The following is a 21,894-nucleotide window of genomic DNA, read 5'->3' as shown; positions in this document are numbered from 1 at the left end:
ATATCATATACAGATTAATATGATATACAAATAAATATAATATACAAAAATATAAATCAGAAATTATATTCAATTGAATATAATTATTGATATTATAGAAATTCAATTGAGGCACAAGGAACAACAGGACAAGCACATGGCATAATGTGGCATATGAAATAAATAAGACCAAAGTGGACCAAGGAGCCACTGATCTGACGAAGACAACAAGAGATGATAGTCTATAAGAATTCTACTCTTCTTTCCTCAAGTTCCAGCAGCAGCACTAATCTTCTCTGGAACAATTTCTTGGAAAAATTTTGGAAAGCCTGAAAATCATCCTCAATCTTAATTATTTGAGCCTCATCGCCCTCAGTCAGGTGAGCAAGGTTTAGACTAGCAAATAAAAATTCATTTCTGAGATCCAAGTACTCGTGACAATAATATAAAACATGACTCCATGTCTCCAGAGCCATGCAGTGACACTGCGACCTTTCTGAAACACCCAGCTGATTCAGCTTTGCTAAAAATAAGCCATGACCGGTTAATAAAAACATAGTTTGTAGATTAGGCTCAAATCATTATTCTGACGGAACATTAACAACAGAGGAAAAGAACCAACGAGTTATTTCACCTTTATTTGAGTTAGCCCATCTATGATTCCAAAGAGTCATTAAAATATCTAAGATTCTCTTGACCTTATTCTTAGGATCATTAGCAAAATTCAACTCAAGATCAGGAATAATAAAAGGAGTTCAACGACGAATGTTCAAAGTCATTACTCTGTAAATCAGAAAGAGGTCAATTGGCATTTTCCTTGTGACAATCTGTAGCGAATCAATGGTGACAGTTCTACAAACTAGAGCCATCTTCAGGATCCTCATCCTCTGAATGGAATACAGTTTTTTTATATTTTTAATTAACACAGTCTATCCAAGCTGAGATACCTTTTGAAAAAATAGGAATGAAAACACAGTCATAAAGAACAGACAATGCCCTACCTCTAATACCCAAACCCTTCCAAGTAATTCTTGCTGTCATGTTAACAAAATTTGCAACCTTTTCAGATAGAAAATTGGTGTGGATGTCAAATCTAAGACCTCTGTCTTAGATGAAGACTCCAAGATATTTAATTTTCTTAACGGACTTTATACCTAACATAATGATTTGAAATTTTTGAAAATTTTTTGAATGCATTAAAAATTAATTTTTCAGAAAGTTTGGTTCGAATACTTCCTTTTCTTTGATATATACTGAAACTGTAGTTTTATTTGAAATCATTTACAGTTTTTTACTTTTATGTACCCTCATATGAACTCCTTGTTGAATATCAAAGTTGTTAAGAATTGTCCCATTAACTATTTTTTTAATATCAAAATATCTCTTATACGAAATCTAAAGAATGCATCTGAATAAATAACCACAAAGCTTATTTTGAATGGGAAAGATTTCGTTCTTTCTAACTCCATTGTGCTGTGAATTCCACGTTTTGTAATGAGAGTACGAAATCTTTTCAGAAGCTGAATAAACATCGACACAAAAACTAATGTGCAGCTGCAATATAGAGAAGTATCGTTCAAATGTCGTAATCAAGCATATCGAGAAAGTGATATTTATGGACATGATCTGAAAAATCCCAAATCCTTAACTAAGAACTGCTTTCTAATTTAAATTTTAAGAATATTATATTCTTCAAAGCGTTGATTTAATCTCTGATCTCTTGATTCTTAAAAGAATAGCGAGATCACTTAATTCCCTGAGACACTTTGGAAGAAGCCAGAATTATTGGGGGTCTATCATCGCAGCAGCTCAGATGGTTCGGCTTCATGTGTAGAGAAAGTTGGGTTTCTGTGTAGCTAGGTACTGCTGTTGCTTCGTGCAATTCGTGTAGTTAATAAACATCTCCGATTTTCGTTAATAAACAACGCTGAACATCTGAATTTTTGTTTTTTTTTTTGGAGTATTGTTATCAGTTTAGCTGAGTGTCGAAGAGATTACAATAAGCGACGTCCACTATAGTCCAGTTAACAGCTAAACGAATAGAACGATAAAAGTAGTTACAGACACAATATACTAACCCTTCACCCTTCCTGTTCTTAGTCGCTTAATTGCATACACAAACACATTCAATCCTCCCAGGGAATTTTAGTTGCCAGGCGAAATGACTTTGATCGCAGAATTATGAAAACTCTGAACATAAAGTTTTAAAATATTAATATTTCCGTACTTTGACTTTATTCATCAACACCAGAATAACACAAGTGTGAAATACCAAATGGGACTTGTGGAAACGAATCTTGAAACACTTATATAAAATTGTAAAAAGAGTTGTACAAAAATTAATAAGAAGAATATTTAAATATTCTTCTTATTAAGAATAATTAAAGACAAAGAATAATTAAATAATTAAAATATAATTAAAATAATTAAATAATTAAAATATAATTAAAATAATTAAATAATTTTAAAAATCATAAAATATTTAAAAAAACATTAAAATATATATTTTAAAAATCCTAAAAACATATATTTTAAAAAATCATAAAAATAGTTTAAAAATTATAAAACTAATTTAAAAAAAACATAAAAATATTTTAAAAATCATAAAACTAATTTTTAAAAAATCATTAAAAATATTTAAAAAAATCATAAAACTAATTTTTAAATAAAATCAAAACAATATATATTTTTAAATCTTAAAAACGTAAAAAAGTCTGAAAAACAGAAAAATTATTTTAAAAAAATTTGTACGATCAGAACTGGAAACTAAATAACTGATAATTGAGAAGAAAGTGGGAGAGATATTGTCGAAGATAAAAGTTATACATCTTACTTAACTACTAGAAAATAATGGAATCGAACCAATTATGTTAAAGAAACACGAAAATAGTAAACAAATCTTTAGCCATAATTATGAGAGCGGACTTGGATTCAGCGAAGTTTCTCTGGATTGAAGATGTTCAAAGTGACATGAGAAATCGCACACCTGTAACCTTGACTTCTGTTCAAGGGAAAATAATGGAGTCGCTAGTTAAATAAGTATTGTGGGACGAGCTATTGATAAATACAGTTAAACAGCAGTCACAGCATGGAGTTCTCAAGTGATAAACTTATCTGACCAATCTGTTTGGATACCATGACTCACACAAAGGAACCGGATGCAGAAAATAAACTTTAACATGATATACTCAGATTTTACAAAAGATTTTGATATTGTTGCATATTATAACAGACTGCTGTACAAATTGGAGTAGTATGGCATTAAGGGCAAATTACTGCTGTGGATAAAGGGATGGTTGAGTGGACAAGGCATTGAGTTTTTATCAATGAGAGCTGTTCTTTTCGGACTAATGCTGTTAGTGGAGTCCCAAAGTCGTGCTGGGCCCATTGTTGTTTTCTGTATTTATTAATGATGCTGATAATGGCATATCAGGTTAATGATACTGATAAAGGCATATCAGGTCTAAATTTACAGATGATACGAAAGTTGGCAGTATGTTAATGAGAATGACTTGTTATCAGTTAAGAACTTGTGAAGACAGGATATTAGAGCTGGAAAAGGAATTAGAAAATGTGAATTGGAATATCATCGGTTTGGCTGAAACAAGAAGAAGAAATGAATCACTTATAAGTTTATCAAGTGGAAATCTGCTGTACACCAATGGAAACAGTGAAAGGAGTGAAGGTGGAGTTGGGTTTCTGGTCCATAAAGATTTTAAAAACAACATTTTGGAATTCAAAAGTACATCACCAAGAGTGTCAAGACTAATACTCAAGATTACTAAGAGATACAAGCTAAAGATTATAATGATTTATGCACCAACATCGAGCCATGATGATGAACAGGTTGAAGAAATGTACACTGAAATTGAGAGTCTTCTAGATGAGCAGAAAACCCACGACACTATTATTATGGGGGACTTCAATGCTAAGGTTGGAAAAAGGCAAAACAGCGCAGAAAGAGGAACTATAGGAAATTTTGGAATTGGTGAAAGAAATAAAAGAGGCGAAAGACTTGTGGAATTTGCAGAATCTCAAGGAATGTCAGTAATGAACACTTTTTTCAAGAAAAGGGTGAACAGAAAGTGGACATGGAAGAGTCCAAATGGATTAACAACTAATGAAATCGACTTCATCCTCACTAACAGAAGATATATTGTGAATGATGTTACCGTCCTGAATAAGGTAAATGTTGGAAGTGATCACAGAATGGTAAGATGTACACTTGATATAGATGTAGGAAAGGAAAGGAAAAAACTGACTCGAGTAAATAATACAAAGGTCTTTGAAATAACAGAGGAGGAGAAAAAGCAATATGTACTGGAACTGAAGAACAAGTTTGAGCTTCTGCAGACTGCTCAGGACCAAGATATCGACGAGGAATATTACAACTTTCTGAAAGTGATAAAGCCCAAGAAACCTATGGGGAAACAGAAATCCAAAGAAGAAAAAATTAGTCAAGAAACACTTGTCATCATGAACCAAAGACGACAAATGAAGAGCAAGAAAAACAATGACAGGGAGAAAATTGAGTATACTGAGTTATGCAAAGCCATTAGAAAGAGACTCAGAGAGGACATAAGAAGATTTAACACAAGAAAAGTAGAACAAGCATTAAGGGAAAACAAAGGATTTAAATCAGCAGCCATGAGCAGTAATACAGAAAGACAAATGATACTGAAACTGAAGAATAGCGATGGTGTACTTATAAACAGCAGAGAAGGCATAATTCAAATAGCAGAAGACTACTATAGAGAATTATACAAGGAGCGAGGGAATGATACCAGCAGTGGGGAAGATGGATTGCAAAGTAGCAACACATACGAAATACCCGATATTCTTCCTGATGAGGTAGAACATGCATTGAAGAAAATGAAGAATCGGAAAGCCCCGGGGGAAGATGAAGTTACTGTAGAGTTGTTAAAATTGGGAGGAAGAGACATAACACAAAAACTGGCAAGGCTCTTCACAAAGTGCATTAGAAAAGGTGTGATGCCTAAGCAGTGGAATAATGCAATCATAGTTTTGCTGCATAAGAAAGGAGATAAATCAGAAATTGGAAATTATAGACCAATTAGCTTGTTATCCCATATCTACAAGTTGTTCACAAGGGTCATTACTAACAGATTAGAAAGAATACTTGATGAGAATCAACCGAAAGAGCAAGCTGGCTTTAGGACAGGATTCTCAACTATGGATCACCTTCACGTAATATCACAGCTAATGGAGAAAGCAAATGAATATAAAACACCACTATGCCTGTCATTTGTGGATTATGAAAAGGCATTTGACTCCATACAGCATAAGGCAATGTTTCGGGCACTGGAAAGACAAGGCATAGATACTCCATATATTATGATTTTGAAGAAAATATATGAGAGTGCTACATCCTTTATTAGACTAGACAAAGACAGTAGTTCGACAAGGAGACACTATATCTCCAAAGCTGTTTACTGCTGCCCTTCAGGAAGCTTTCAGAAGATTAGACTGGTCGCAGAAAGGAGTCAATATGAACGGAGAGTACCTAAACCATTTACGATTTGCAGATGACATTGTGGTTATAAGCCACGATCCCAAAGAATTAGAGGAAAATCTTAATCAGTTATGCACAGTTAGTAAGGATTTTGGACTAAAGATGAATATGGCTAAAATAAAAGTAATGATGAACAAGTATGCCACGGAAAGGGAAATAATGATTGAAGGAGCAGTAATTGAAAAGGTGGAGTCATATACTTATCTGGGAGAAGTTATTAGCTGTAATAATGATAAATGGCTGGAAATCAAGAGAAGAATAAATTTTGGATGGATAGCATTCAGGAAATATAGTCACATACTGAATAGCAATATCCCAGTTTGTCTGAAACGTAAAATAATGAATCAATGTATACTCCCCACCATGACTTATGGAAGTGAAACTTGGGCACTCACCAAAAGAATGGAAGAGAAGCTAAGAACTACACAGCGAAGAATGGAACGAAATATATTGGGAATCAGACTGTTAGATAAGAAGAGAAACACATGGATTAGGCAGCAAACTCAAGTAAAGGACATTCTTATCAAAACTAAAGAACTAAAATGGTCTTGGGCAGGACACATAGCTAGAAGACATGATGACAGATGGACTAAGAAAATAACAGAATGGTACCCAAGAGGAGCTAGAAGAAAACCTGGAAGACAAAGGCGGAGATGGATAGATGAAATTCATGAGTTTTTGAGTAGTAAATGGATGGCCAGTGCTCAAAACAGAAGGGACTGGAAAGTTGCTGGAGAGGTCTTCATCCTGCAGTGGATTGAAAATGGCTGATGATGATGAAGAACTTGTTAATGTTTCTGTTTTATTAGACGGAAAACTCGGGTTTCTGTATATAACCTTATTGTGTTCGTCAGAGACCGACTAACTCAGCCAAGGAGTGAAAAAGCCTATAAACGTTCCTCATGTCCATGCCGGGATTCAAAGATGGTCTGTTTCCACCGATGTGCAGAGAAGAGTGATTATAACCATTGTGCTACCCTTGCGTCCTCGTGACATTTGGTATTATCAACGTCCTTTCCACATTGGGTGGAAAAAGTGGAAAATTATTTCGAATCTCATCAATGACGTGAGGATTATCAGCCTTTTTCACAACGTGGTTGAATTAGTTGGTGTCAGGCGGAGGTTACATGGTTTTTCCCCTCAGAAACCCGGGTTTTTCGACCAGCAAACAAAAAATGGACCACAGAACCCGTGAAATTTACAGACACGAAGCCATATGGCCTTAATCGCTGATGCTCCTAATACCCTACTACAACAACAACAACTCATTTTGTAACGGAATTATCAATAAACTAAATTTGTGTATTATATATTGTCGAATTTTATTTATTAAAAGGTATTCAATTCAATATGCACACCACCTGGAAAAAAATTATGTTGCTGATGCGTAAATTAATTACTGATGTTTAGATATATGTTGAGAACAAAGTAGCAAAGAAAAGGACATATTTTGCAACTTTGTGAGAAATTCGCTTTTCAGAATGCAAATTATTCATAGCAAAAAAGATTAATTTTAAACGTGTAAAAATTGAACGGAAAAGTTCTTCATTGAACGGAAAAGCTAGTTAGTGACACGCGGCTAAAAAAATAATCTTCACGCAACATTATAAAGAACCACTTATAAACATATTACATGTTTATAAGGGAATTATTTTCTCCACCATGCGATAAGAATCAATTTATTTTCTCCACACAGTGATGTCACAAACCACTAGTTAGGTTGGTGCCTCCGTAGCCAGGTGGGAAGGAGCAGCAGTGCGTAGCACACGCTTCTTGATTAGACCGGGGTTCCAGCCCGTCACCACTAAATACGAAGGATGCGGAAAGGTCAGGGAATGACTACCGCATATCCCCGGAGCAATATGGCCTTAGTTGCTAATGCTCCTAAAAACCAAACAACAACAACTAGTTAGGCCTTTATTATTCAGAGGGCTGTGATAACCACCTTCTATTTCTTTCTGGAAAAAAATTCCTGAGTATCATTGACAAACCACCGTGAACTGTCTTGGCAACCTGCCTACACTGTTCTAAGAACTTCAAATATGGATTCAAAATTATCCCCAGGTCTTTTTCATTCTTCTCTACTCTGACTGTGTCACCAAAGGTTGTTACATTCATCTAGGATTTCTGTTACCTATGTGCACTACTTTATATTTGCCGGTTTTAACTTCAATTGCCAGTTCTCAACTCATTTGCTTACTTTTTCTAGAACTTGCTACAGTAGGTCGCCCTGATTTCTATCGTTAACCATTTTGCCAACCTTCGTACCATCTGCACACTTAGACCGTAAGCCCGATATACTTTCGTCAATATCATTCATAAATATCGAAAACAACCGTAGGCACAGCACTGTAACCCGGAGAACACCAATATTAATATTCCAAGAATAGCTATGCATATTCATAACCAATCTCTGTCTTCTCCCAGTCAACCATTCCATATCAATAACTTATTTTGATTGCTACATTGCTCTAATTTGTATAGCAGTCTTTTGCGTACAACAGTATCGAAAACTTTATTGAAATCCAAGTACGAGAGTTGATTATTTAATTCGCGGACCTATGCAAAGTCTTTTCTTAATTGTCATCATCTGAATCTTCTGTGGATTTCTCCTTCCCCAAATACTCTCACTTGAACTTTGCACACTTTCGCCACCATCGTACCCATGCATAAAATGTTCCTTTAATCCATTTTTCAAAAGATTGAGAAGTGGTTCCGTTGTGGCTCTGCGGCATCGTTGAGTAGGAAACGAAACGCTTCCTTTCAGATTTTTCTTCAGAAACATGAAGAAATCACGCGCAGCTAAGTCAGATGAATAAGGGGGATGTGGCAGAACCTCGGCACCTATGGCAGTGATCACTGCCTTCACAATATTAGCCGTATGTCACCTGGTATTGTCTTGACTCAGAAACCACTTCACACCGGTAAGTTCGGCCACACCGGAATATGGCCATCCTACCAAGACAATCATTACCATACGCTTCATTCATCTCTTTAACTGTTTCCAATGAATTTAAGCCCTGTCTGACACAAATACGAATCACATATCGCTGTTCAATCTGTACATGATACTTTCTTCAAAACGCTAGTCAGTGACACGCGGCTAAAAAAATACTCTTCACGCAACATTAGCTCGACTAGTACTGACATACTCACACAGAGTCTGCTCAGTATCGATCAGGGAGAGCGCCTCTAGCGGCAGGTATGGAAAGTTCATACGATAAACATAAAATCCAGTCCGAGAATTAAATTATCACCCCTCATATATGATATATCAAAATTGTTTTTTACACCCAGTTCCTTTCTTACGGCGTCATAGTGTCCAACCAGATTCGCCAGAACAGATCGCTATTTAACAAATCAATGCTGCAATTTTATTATAACTGCATTCCTGTCTAGATGGTCCAGCGTTACTTCTTTAACCAGAACCTCGTTTATTATCCCTGAAACAAAGCTAAACTGACGGATCTGTTATTACATATATGTCATCCTTTGTAAATTGCGAATACATTCGCACGTCTTCAGTCCATAGGAACCTCCCTTGAATTTAAGGATATTCTCATAATTATAGGTAAGAGTGTACTTACCTCCGTTCCTGCCACCATTAATATAATTGGATACTTACCATCCACTCCATATGCCATCTTACGTTTAGCTTTAAACAGTTCTCTTCTACCTTATTCAGAGTTATAACAAAATAATTAAATTTACTATTAGAATTTGATAAACTTCCGGCATCCTCATCTCTGGAAGTTTTCCATATGTGAATTCAGATTAAAAATACATAATTAATTTGTCAGCAACCTGAGCAGGATCATCAACAGTCAAGCAATTCAAATGTGCCGAACCAATGTGATTCGTCTCCTAACTTCTAGTGTTGAAGTAAACGAAAATCCTTTGCTGATTTTCTTTGCATTCTTTGCCAGACACTTTTCATAATTTTCTTTGTCTTGCCTAACCTGCTCTGTGAGTTTATTGAAGAATAGTTTATTTTTATTGCAGGCATTTGTATCATCAGATAATTTGTGTGCATTCTATACTTTTTTTTCTCTGCAACAAGACTGATCACTTCATGTGACATCTATAATACGTCTAATCCAGATGGAATCTTTAAAAATTATCTCTTAATTGGTATAAAATGATTAGTGGCTTCTACGATTCTATCTCTGATTGCTTTTCATTTAGAATTTGCTGATGATAACTTCATCAGTTGATCCCACTGAATAGAATTCAAAAACTGTTTGAGATCGCTGTAGTCACCCTTACGAAAGCAAAAGCCCTTTCTTTTGCCCTTCACTGTAGTTCTTTCTTTGAGTAAATCCCATTTCAATACACTGTGAGCATTATAACCTACTGGTTGTTTGATCTTCAGATTCTAAATGCATAAAAGTCGGTGCTGATAACACTGCTCAATGCGTAAAATGTTACGAAAACGAAAATACCAATCCTGACTAATTTTATGCTATTGAACACGAAAATCACTTTAAAATTTGTTCGACTGACTGTTATTTTTGAATTACAATTGGAGTCTCATATTAGCGAGTTACTCTACATTATCAACTACGGCTCTCGGCAAAACGCATGGCAACACCACAGTTTTAGTAGCACCACGCTCTGCATAATTTTATCAGTAATTGTCGCCTTGCTCTACATTACATGATAAGTTGTGTCACCTAAATGCGTCCTCAACTCTGTTGCACTAATCCTCGAATACAGTTAGATTGTTATTTGTTATTTGTTTTTCTTTTTTAGGAGCATTAGCAACTATGGCCATATTGCTCGGGGGATATGCGGTGGTTATTTCCTGACCTTTCCGCATCCTCCATATTTGGTGGTCACGGGCTCGAACCCCGGTCTAATCAAGCAGCGTGTGCTACGCACTGCTGCTCCTGCCCACCTGGCTACGGAGGCGCCCTATACAGTTATATACTGGGTGATTTGTTCTCAACGAGATTCCTACTTTTTGCGCAGTGCAGTATTTGTATTGTGTAAGATTAATATGTCCCATAATTGTGTGAATTGCCCGAATGACTTCTGTTACGTATGTAGAGAAATCACGTTAACACCAATCCCTTAACTCGAACCATAAAAGAGGCCTACTTCTTGTACTTTGGGTGTAAAGTGGGCGACCAGGACAAGAACTGGGCTCCACACACATGCTGCACTACCTATTAATCAAACCTAAACGCGCGGGTGGATCAAAAAGGATGTTTTATGCCTTTCGCAGTGCCCATGATATGGAGCGAGACAACAAATCACGTCACAGACTGTTACTTCTGTGTGGTGCCTCCTATTAGAAAATGGATGTCAATGAAGAAAAAGTGGACAGTGACGCACCCAAATATACCATCTGCAATTCGTTCCGTGCCTCACAGTGACTACCTATTCCTGAACCACCCCGCCGTTTTTGGGTACACTTTGAGACACTGATGAAGACACTAATGAACATCAATTTGATGTACTCGGAGAAGTACAGCAGCCGTCTACTTCAAGGGATTCACCATTTTGTCCAAACCTTTATCCTTCTGAACCATATAAGATCGCAGGAATGAGCTTAATGATCTCATCAGGGATCTCGAACTGATGAAGAATAAGGCAGAGCTTTTGCCCTCGAGGCTATAACAGTGGAATCTTCTAGATCATTCTGTGAAAGTGACAATAGTTCGTACTCGAAATAAAGATTATGATAAATTCTATCAAACAGAAGGCGAAGTCACTGTTTGTAGGGATGTTGATGGCCTAATGGCAGCAATGACATAGGCACGTTCCCAAAGAATGGCGATTATTTATAGACGCTTCTAAGGTTAGCCTTATTCTGTGTTATTACACAATGGAAATACACTTCCTTCCATACCCCTTGCGTATATTGTCCACAAAAAAGAAACTTATCGCAAACCCGGATAAAATCCTCTTAGGTGTAGACTATGAGAATTATGAGTGGCAGATAAGTGGTGATTTAAAAGTAATCGCCATTTTATTAGGATTACCAAAGGGTTACACTAAGTATTGTTGCCTTCTCTGCTAGTGGGGTAGTCGTGCCAAGGATATGTACTACGAGAACAGGAGTTGGCTTCAACGAAAATCATTAACACCTGGAATGAAGACCGTAGCATTTGAACCTCTGGTAGTTGTTTCAAATAAAGTTTAGCTTCCATCACTCCAGATTAAACTGGGGCTCATGAAAAAAAATTTCGTGAGGACTTTGTAAGTGAACGGTCCTGCATTGATATACTTGCAAGAGAAATTCCAAAGATTTTGTACAGAGAAGATTAAGGCTGACGTTTTCATAGGTCCACAAACAAGGCAACTTTTTAAAGACGAACAGTTCGAATGTACCCTTAGTGATAGCGTGAAATCAGGGTGGAAAGCCTTTCGAAATATTTCTGCATTTCTTATGTTTTAAAAAATTCTGCATTTCTTATGTCTTAGTGACACCATTTCGTCGATGTCCCTATAATATGCATTTAATTACTTAATCAGTACTTCAAGATTAATGAAATTTATTTAATCTACTCCTACTAATAGTGTACACACAAGTATATATGCAACAGATTTAATCTTAGTAATCCTGGCGCTGCCCATGTATCTGCTTGTTCCATGAGGACCCCAGCACGTCTTAAAATCCGCGACACCTTGCTTTTCAGGTCTGCTTCGGCATGTTCCAACAGAAGCAGTGCAATAGTCACTTTTATCTTTTCCTGTGGCTGCTGTTAATCTATTAGTATGTGTACCAGACTCCCAAGTTGTTAGTTTTAAATTTTATATTAAAATACGGTAATTCCACTGAAGTTTCTTAATATTTCGAGGGATTGATCTGTGCTGTTTTATTAGTGATTCATTTAATAGGTGGGTTTTGAAATGCACAGAAGTATCTCACAAATATTTACGTATATTTTCATGTATGTGCAATTTATAGAATAATTCACAGACAACGTTCAGGTCTTGCAAAAAATAATTTTAATTTGTTTCACTTAGTACATTTTTATGTTACCGTGATCCAAATCAAAATGAGATGATGTAACTTATTTCATTGAGGCTTCCTCTAACTTTCCTTTGATGCTTTTTATTCAAAATTGCAAAGCTTCTTACCCTTCATGCAGACCTAGTTGAAATAAAATAAGATATTTTTATAATACCATTTATTCACATCGATTAAAAATTACGAATGTGTGCCAACGCTCATATAAAATAAATTTAAACTTTTATACAACAAAATATGAGCAATATACACAATATTTATTCTGTGTATTCTCATTCTGTATTAAGTGATTTGACACATTTAATTACGAGATAAATAATTATGAATATCTAGAAATGTGATGAAAATTTTCTCCAGATGTCCGAAAATTTCCAAAATAATATTCTGTTTAATTATTCCTAATTAAGAGTAATTACATCAAAGTAAAAGCATAAAATGAAACTAAAGATAAGAAACAATAAAATTATATTCTACTCACTTTCATTGCTTTCCATATTTCGTTTAAATCGACACCTTTTTCCTAAAAATAAGAATTCATAAATTTAAAAATGAAACTTCTGGATCTGGGAGTGAGAATTATTCATGTATTTAATTTATTACTGGTATTAGACTTTAAGCTCGATTTTATATTTGTTTTATTATACCAGAAAAACTGAGCTATAATAAAAAATACTATATTCTTGAGACATAAAAGAAAGCATTAAAAATAAATAAAACATATTTCATTATTAAAAACCATTTAAATATTCAGTGAAGCCTCGTGAACCTGTCGTATCTGAAAAATCAACTTTTAGTTGAATTTTCGTTCTTTTCTAGTCTTTTTATTTTATTAATCGTGTTATTCACAAAGTGCATTATGATAATATTGATATTCTAAAGAGACATATGAATATCTCCATGAATTTATAGGTATTCTGTGTTTCATATGGCTCTTTTATGTAGTTTATAGAATGACACAAAACCAGGAAGAATGAAAGAATTATCATTACATTCAAAAACCAACTTTCGGAAATTTGTATTCTATCTCCAACATTAGTTACATTCATTGCTGCAAAGTAAATATAGATTATTATTCTACTTATCATTCATTACAGTAAACAAGTTTGCAAATATATAATATTATTATGCAGAAAAAAATATATAAGTATACTTAATTTCAACAACGTATCAATGAGTTTAAACCTGAAAAATGTTAATGCATTCTTACCTCTATGCACTTTTGTTGCTGAAAAAAAAAAGCAAAACAAAATATCTATTAATTAAAATAATACTTGGAATGGAGAATATTAATACTGAAAATTAAACCTTTAATTTATTTTTGAAAAACCATTGTTATTAAATAAATTTTGGTAAATTATTAAACTGAATAATCTCTAGTCATTACAAATGCAAATTTTTGATTAACTAACATCCTCATAGAATATTAAATCATCCTTTTAATATTTGTTATGGTAGAACAGAGCAGAAGGGATAAACCATTCAATACAATCCGAGAAGTATTACAGAAGTATGTTCTTTAGATTCTGTGGTTAGTTTTTCATTGCAAAACCGAATTGCATACCCAGGTACGAATTATAAACATAACCAAAGAGCAAAATAACAAATTTATATTTTAATGTATTAAAAATTTGTAAATAGTGTGTTAATTTTCGGATTATAATTGCGTACTCCTAAATTATAACAATTGTGGTGTTGTCGCAGCTTTATGTTACATTTAATACTCTGGCAATTGCTCAATTTTTCTTTTTTTCGTTGTACTGATGCTGCATATATTTTCGATTGATAAATGTTATTACACTTTTTTCGTTTCATATTTTTACATAAGTTCTTCTCAACATACCGTATCTTTCTCTGCTTTTAAATCTTTCATGGCTGTGGTCTTTATTTCTTTACAAGATTCCTCCATAGATTTTGCACCACATTGCTCCAACGCTTCCTTTGTCTGTAAAAGAAACGTTGATTCATATAGTTTATAAAAAGTCTTATTTTATATAAATTCTTAATACTAACACCTATTTATTGTTATTAGATTAAATGAGTTTTCGTTGGGTTCAATGTAATGAAGAAATCGTTATTTCATTGAAATGCAAATGAACCTTCCAGTTCTAATCATAAAGGATACTAGTGCTGGATAAATATCCAGCATTAGTAGTGTTAAAGAAAATGAATTTTCATAAGAAATTAATAAATCATAGGTTGCCTTTGGATTGAATGACAGCATCGTCAAGCAGTTCAACCTGTCATATGAGAGGCACCCGAGGATTATCTCATATACCCATGTTTATTATTCAATGACTTGTGTTCTTTGGTAACCTTTAACCCAGAAAATTCTGAATTCATATCTGGTTTTCTAATCATCATAAACACAACTATTAAATTACACATTGAACACAGTTTATTTTATTACATTAAAATATATTTATTAATAATTTTAACTCCTTACTTTCTTGGTAACCAAATTATCAAAACAGTCTTGAAATTCCTTTTTCTTCCCGGTATCATCTAGAAAAGAAACATTACAATTAGGTTTCAGTCTATTTGCTAATAAATTCTTCTTATTCACGTTCATAGACGTTCTTAACAAACATAATATCTTTTTCAAACTTCATACTAAATTATAAAAATATAAAAATACGATCATTGAATAAATTTCAGAGGTCTATTTTTAAAACAGATCATTTCAGAAACATTTCAGTGAATTCTTTTTCAAGGTAATAACTTACTTCTCTTCTCAGTTATTTAATGGTGAATATACTATTTAGTCAATGTAGAAAAGTAAAACTAATAGAGCCATAACTTTTATATTTAACTTCCTTAGTGATAACTTTTTTTAATTCTCCTTTTCCTATACGAAACACAGTGAGTGAGCATGCGAATTAGAATATCTTTTAAAGGATCCAGAAAAATCTTTTGGATTCTTCTAGAAAACAAGTGATGTAAGCTGTAATATTCTTAATTTTCTGTCGGGATGTTTAATTTTGACACACTAGGTAGTAATACATTATCGACCTATGGATTCGTCTTTCAATAAAGACTGCATACATACTTCAAAGGTATTTGATCTATACGCTGTCTATTGGCAAAATCTATTTCGGTCAATATTCAGGTTGTTAACTAGTAGATGAATGTTGTTGTCAGCGAATAGTGTCTTTGGGCTGTCGGTATTGTTCAATATATATCCTAATGGGAGTCGGGAAGGTTGGTGTACTCTCTTCCCGCCACGTGAGGGCCTATTATGATGTTATCCAGACTTTGTCGGTCACTTCTTCCTGTGCACAATTATGCTAAGATATGTAAAATTCAAATAGTTTTTAAAATTGTGGGTGAGGATAAGGTGAAATTATCGCAAGCTCGTTTTATAACTAAAAGTATGATGCCTTGCTAAGATATTATATTGTGTGCACATTGTAACTGGATCAATGTCTCCAGGAGATTGTGCTTTGTGAAGTAGAAATGATGTCTTTCTCAAGCAGTTTGAGTAGGGAACTTCTGATTGCAATTTGTCTGTAGTCTTTAGGAGTTATGGCCTCCGTAGCCGAGTGGTCAGGAGAGGAGGGTGCAGTAGCACACGCTCTTTGAGCTAGACCGCGGTTCAAACCCCTGACTGCTAAATCCGGTCGATCTGTGAACCGCAATGGACCGTGGCTGATTATGGTCCATTTCCCTCACCACGAATTGTTGAGACGGCTTCCATCCTGCAGTAGATTCATAATGACTGCAGTTTACCTTTTTATTTTTACCTTTAGGAGTTCTCGATTATTTATTTTATTTTTGTACAGGACTTACATAGTAAGGGATTACTCCATCCCTCTGAATTATATTAAATAAACGGTCTGACAGATGTGTTATATGTAGATGTTGTAGGTCTTAATTACAAATAGCGGAACCATCTGGATCAACTATCGTACTGTTCTTACCGCTGTAGCACACTGATTCGAATCGATCAGATGCTCAATGGAAAACTTCAGGTTTTTCATCCAACCGAAACACGAGAAAAACAGAATTCGTTTATGTAGACAGGAAACACTGATTCCGCAAAGCTGTAGTTGTCTTGGAGCATATGTAATTCCATCGCCTTTTTCCAACCCGGTCTGAATGCGCACATCAACTAACCAGTATTCATTCATGGTTTATTTCTAAATCTGCATGTCAGTGTTCATAGAATGTATGACAACAAGCATTCTTCTTATTTAACAGCTCGGTATCCATCTAAAGTACACGAATACTGATAGGGTGATTGTACATTTAGACAATATATTTGGATTAACCATAAAAGCATGAAACTAATTAAGTTACCTTTATAAGAGATGTTTTAGGTGTTCTCTGATTGTTTGCGCTCTTAAGAAAACAAACACAATAACCAGTAACGAAATTAGTGAAGAGGACTTACCATCGCAAAGATCTTGAATACACTTCATAAATTTCTGACGCATTTTGCCTCCTGCTAGGCATATTACTGAAAGCTCAAGAAAAAGTAAAAGGGTAACTGTTAGTTTCATCCTGGTGCTGACTTCTTTGCCTCTTTCTGTACAAAATGCAAAATCCCTTCTGAGAATGCTCCTTTATAGCAATCTAAGAACATGAAATGGAGAAGGATTAATAACTGAGTGCTTCATGGCATGCAAGATGGCGTGTTCGCAGGCGTGTCCGACGACGGTCATAGGACTCTTGCATCTGTGCAAACATCCCGCACAAACATATTTCTTTTTAATTTGAAATTCATGGAATAAATCTTTTTCAAAGAATCATTCGAAGTAAAAATTATCATGCATTTTTATCTATTCAGAGCTAGCATGTATTCGTAAAACAGAATTAAATTTCCTATTCCACCCTATAATCTACTGGCTAAAATACAAACAAATCATTCATCATAATTCATATTATTATTTATCATTTGAATTATGATGAATCATGATTCCAACAATTTACTCATGATTATAATTTAATCATGATTCAAATAAGGAACTTCATTTTTATCTAAAATTCGGAAGGCTTTATTATATATAGTGATTGCTCATAGAGAAATTTATATTACACTTTTTAAGAAACTTAAAAAAATTATATTCAAACAGATACGTTGAAAATTGCCTACAAAAAATAAGTAAACTTCAAAAATGTTTATAAAAACTGTATAAGAGTTACGCTGAGTCTGAATTTGGACAGTAAGTGGATATCGACCCGTTTGGGCACACGTGCGGACTGGTTTGCAAGAGTGCTATAAGAGTGTTATATAAAATGCTCACAGCAGAAACAGAATATCGATGAGACAGAGAATGGTGAGACTTTGTAAGAGATGGGTCATTAATTAAACTAATTGCCTTTTTTGAATGGAATCCAGAAGCTTGAGAAAGAGATTATAAGCGTACCACCCAAGATGTAGGAACAAAATAAATTCCATGGTAGAGCAAATTTGCGATTTATACAGAGTCAGTAGAAGTTCAGAAGAAGAGTACCGTCGAGAACGAAAGAGAAAAACCAGTATTTTAGATGCAGAGGAAGAAATATTTGTGATGTGTGTGTGCGTCCAGAGAGATTAGAAGTCAAGGCAATTTCTAATAGATATATATTATCTTCTCTAGCAATCTGAATTTTATCGAAGATAAGCATACGAGTAAAAGAATCCTGTTTGCAAGATATAACATTGACTGAGCTTTAGAAGAATTGATATTAATTGAGCTGTCTTTGCCCCAATGGAGAATTACATGGAGATTAGCAAGGTTGAAGTTCTTTATGCAGATTAAGCATTTTCAAACTGGATGGTTTAATGCATTATGCTATCATCAGCAAAATCATGGATAGGATTTTCATCAATCGTAGAAGATCAGTAATATAGAAGAGGAATTGTATTAGTGAAGTCAGAAGACCGCCATCTACCATCATGCGCAATGAGAAAACTGGATACGCAATTACAAAAAAAAAAAAAAAAAACAATCAACAATCCAAAGGATGGAACCTTAGAAGACCCTTTGAAAAACACGATGAAAAGCCTTTAAAATATGTCAAGATCAACTGCTTGAATTTTTCTAGACTTTTCGATTGAATTTGTCCTGGATGGGTAACATATGCCAATATAGTGGATCGACACTGAAGGAATCTGTATTGGCGATCATTGATGAGACGGAAAGTTTCTAGATAGTTTAAGAGTTGGGTGTTAATTAATTTCTCCATAACTTTAGAAAGAGAAGAAGTAAGTGCAATGGGATGATACTGGATGGGAGGAATTTTTGGAACTGACTGTAATGAGCACATTTCCGAGCAGTGGGAAAACACCAGTGGCATAAGAAAGTGTAAAAAGGCGACACAGAACAGGAGTAAGCTAAGGAGCACAGGCTTTGAGAATAACCATCAGAAATACCATAGGACGCTCAGTATTCTTGGCATCAAGTTTATTCAAAATTCTACTGACACTCTTTGGAAGGAAGACAACAAGGGTCATTGAGTGGAATGTACTGGGAGTAGTACGGCAGCTTTCTTAGATATTTTACATGTCAAGAGCATTAACTTTAATCGTACTTAGTGGTATTCCAGGTCAGTTCTCTGTTCACCTTATTACTAGTTACAATAAACAAATTTTCGAGATGATTTCAGACACAGAACTTCATAAGAAATTTCTTTGTTTACTTTTATTACAGAAACAATCTCTAAAACTTTTCGTGGTGGTCTATATGGAACTAAACTACATCTATACAAATACAATTTGTGCATCTATAGAAATAAACAATGCATTTTCTTTTGAGTTGTAAATCTCAAATTGCATTTGCACTTTGAATTCATTAAAAATAATTTTTTTGAATTTGTTTGATTCAAATACTTCCGTTTCTTTGATATAGACTACAAAATGTAGTTTTGTTGGAAATGTCTTACAGTCTTTATTATTTTTATGTACCCTCACAATAACTTCTTATTGATTATCAAAGTTGTTAAGAATTGTCACAATTGTCCTATTTACTATTTTTTGAATATCAAAATATCTCTTAAAAGAAATCCAAAGTATGCAACCGAATAAATAACCTCAAAGTCTACTTTGAATAGAAAAGATTCGCTCTTTCATACTCCATTGTGCTGTGGTTTCCACGTTTTGTATTAACAGTACGAAATCTTCTTTTCAGAAGCTGAATAAACTGTGACACAAACCTCCTGTGCAACTGCAATATAGAGAAGTATTATTCCAGTGTCGTAATCAAAAACATAGCGAAGTGAATATTTATGAGCATGAACGGACAAATCACAAATCCTTTTAACCATGAACTGCTTTCTAAATTATTTTAAGTATATTACATCCTTCAAAGCGTTTATTTAAAGGTCTGATCTCTTCATTCTTAAGAGAACAGTGATATTGCCCAATTCTCTCAGACACTTTGGAGGAAACCGGAATTATTCGAGAAATATTCCTACTACCCACACTTATAGGTAGATGGAATTTGTTTTGTAGAGACGGGATACACTTAAACAAAGGTGGTGCAAAAGTTTTTGCCAGTATTATTGAGGATACCTTAAAGGTTCAGGGAAACTGCTAGTTAGGGGGGAGTGGGTAATACTGACACGCGTTTATCTGATAATATTGGTCAAAGTAACTCTTGCACATACCTCAAGAGTTCTTATCTGTTACCCCAACTGGACGTATTATCTAGATGTTCTGGTGGCTGAAACGTTTCACGCGAGCGGATAGCTAATGCCAGGGAAGAGAGCCTAAAAAACTTCAAGGGTTGTGTTAGGGTAGTTAAATATACAAGAACAGTAAGTCTTAATTGTTTATATAGTAATGTTAGAAGTGTTGTCAATAAAATGAGCGAATTCGAACTGCTGGTTAAAACAAGTAACGCGGACATAATAGGGCTTACAGAGACTTGGTGCCACCCGGAAATTGGGGATGATGAGTTTCAGTACGGCTTGTATAATGTATTTAGGAAGGATAGGGTAGATAGAAGGGGTGGTGGGGTAATTCTTCTTATCAGAAGCAGCCTGAGTGCGGCGATATAGCTTTCCCGGATTCAGACATTTCACATGCTAGTATAGAGTCTGTATGGTGTGAGATAGTTGGAAGCAAAGGTATAATGCGAGTAGGAGTAAACTACAGACCAGGTGATTGTGAAGATTATGACAAAAGCCTCTACATGCAAATGGAATGGGCAAGTAAGCGTCAATGCCTTATTATGGGTGATTTCAATTTGCCTCTAATTGATTGGAGTAAATGGGAAGGAAACTCGACATGGGGAACAAAATTTTTAAATCAATTAGATGACTGTTATTTGTATCAACATGTCAGGGAAAGTACTAGAGAAAAGAATATCCTAGACCTCATCATCACACATGAATCAGATGACATAACAGGGCTGACAGTAGAGGAACCAGTAGCAGGAAGTGATCACGGAGTTCTACGGTGGGTGATGACGAGAGAAGTAGCAGAAGTAAAAGGCAAAGGAATGGGTTTTAATTTCAGAAAAGGAAATTACGATGCCTTAAGGTACTACATGGCCTCTATTAACTGGGTAGATATCGCGCAGAGAATGAATACATTTGAACTGTGGTACGCTTTTAAAACATTAATCACAGATGCCTTGAATGCGTATATACCATTAAAAAAATACTCCACGAGAAGGGGTCCAAGTTGGATGAATAGTGAAGTTGTCGCATTACTTGAGCAGAAAAAGGTGGCATGGAAAGGTTACAGAGCAATAAAAAGTACTGAAGCCTATAACAACTACAAGGTGATGTGTAATAGAGCCACAGAAAAGATGAACTCAACAGCTATTTTGCATCGATATTTACAAATGAAAAACCCTTTTGTTGCAATGGGAAATTGTGGAGCGAAGTTGAAAAATATGTAATTAATGAAATTGAAATTTCGCAAGATTATTTAATGAAAGCACTTTCGAGCCTACAGACCAGTAAGGCTCCTGGAGTTGATGGAGTATACCCTATAATCTTAAGGGAGGCGGCAAGTGAATGCATTGAACCATTGAGGCTAATTACGTGAGCATCACTAGACTCTGGGGAGATTCTCTTGGATTGGAAAAGTGCAAATGTATCTCCCATACATAAGGGTGGCTCTAAAAGTGAAGTGGGAATTTATCGACCTGTCAGTCTGATTTCAGTGGTAGGGAAAATCATGGAGGCAATGATCAAGGGTGGAATTCACGATCATTTGGATCGAATTGAAATTCTCAAGGATACTCAGCATGGTTTTGTAAAGGGAAAATCATGTTTAACAAATCTGGTTCGCTATTTTTAAATGGTCATTCACGAGCTGGATTTAGGGAATAATTTCGACATTGTTTATGTAGATTTCAGCAAAGCTTTTGACTCGGTCCCACATAAACGGTTGCTTTATAAGTTGGAACAGGTTGGAATCACTAGGAAAATCCTTAAATGGATAGCAGGATGGTTTCAGAGCAGGAGGCAG

At 34.9% G+C, this 21,894-nt stretch overlaps 1 protein-coding gene across 1 annotated transcript; it reads right to left on the bottom strand.

Annotated features, from left to right (window-relative positions):
- Positions 1–1,948: 1,948 nt before the first annotated feature.
- On the bottom strand, positions 1,949–16,948 carry LOC150083462 (uncharacterized). Its single transcript, XM_090378501.1, has 8 exons — positions 16,882–16,948; positions 14,935–14,993; positions 14,332–14,433; positions 13,699–13,716; positions 12,970–13,011; positions 12,602–12,614; positions 9,138–9,188; positions 1,949–2,010 (listed from the first exon to the last, which is right to left on the bottom strand). The coding sequence occupies exons 1-8, from the start codon at positions 16,922–16,924 to the stop codon at positions 1,949–1,951; spliced, it is 390 nt and encodes a 129-aa protein (XP_090234627.1). The 5' UTR covers positions 16,925–16,948.
- Positions 16,949–21,894: the final 4,946 nt, after the last annotated feature.

Source organism: Mastigoproctus giganteus, chromosome 7 (genome assembly GCF_048544385.1).
Source record: "Mastigoproctus giganteus isolate SK-2022 chromosome 7, ASM4854438v1, whole genome shotgun sequence".
Classification (NCBI taxonomy): Eukaryota; Metazoa; Arthropoda; class Arachnida; order Uropygi; family Thelyphonidae; genus Mastigoproctus; species Mastigoproctus giganteus.
Note: the sequence above shows the minus strand (reverse complement) of the source record. Positions and strands in the feature narration are given on the sequence as shown.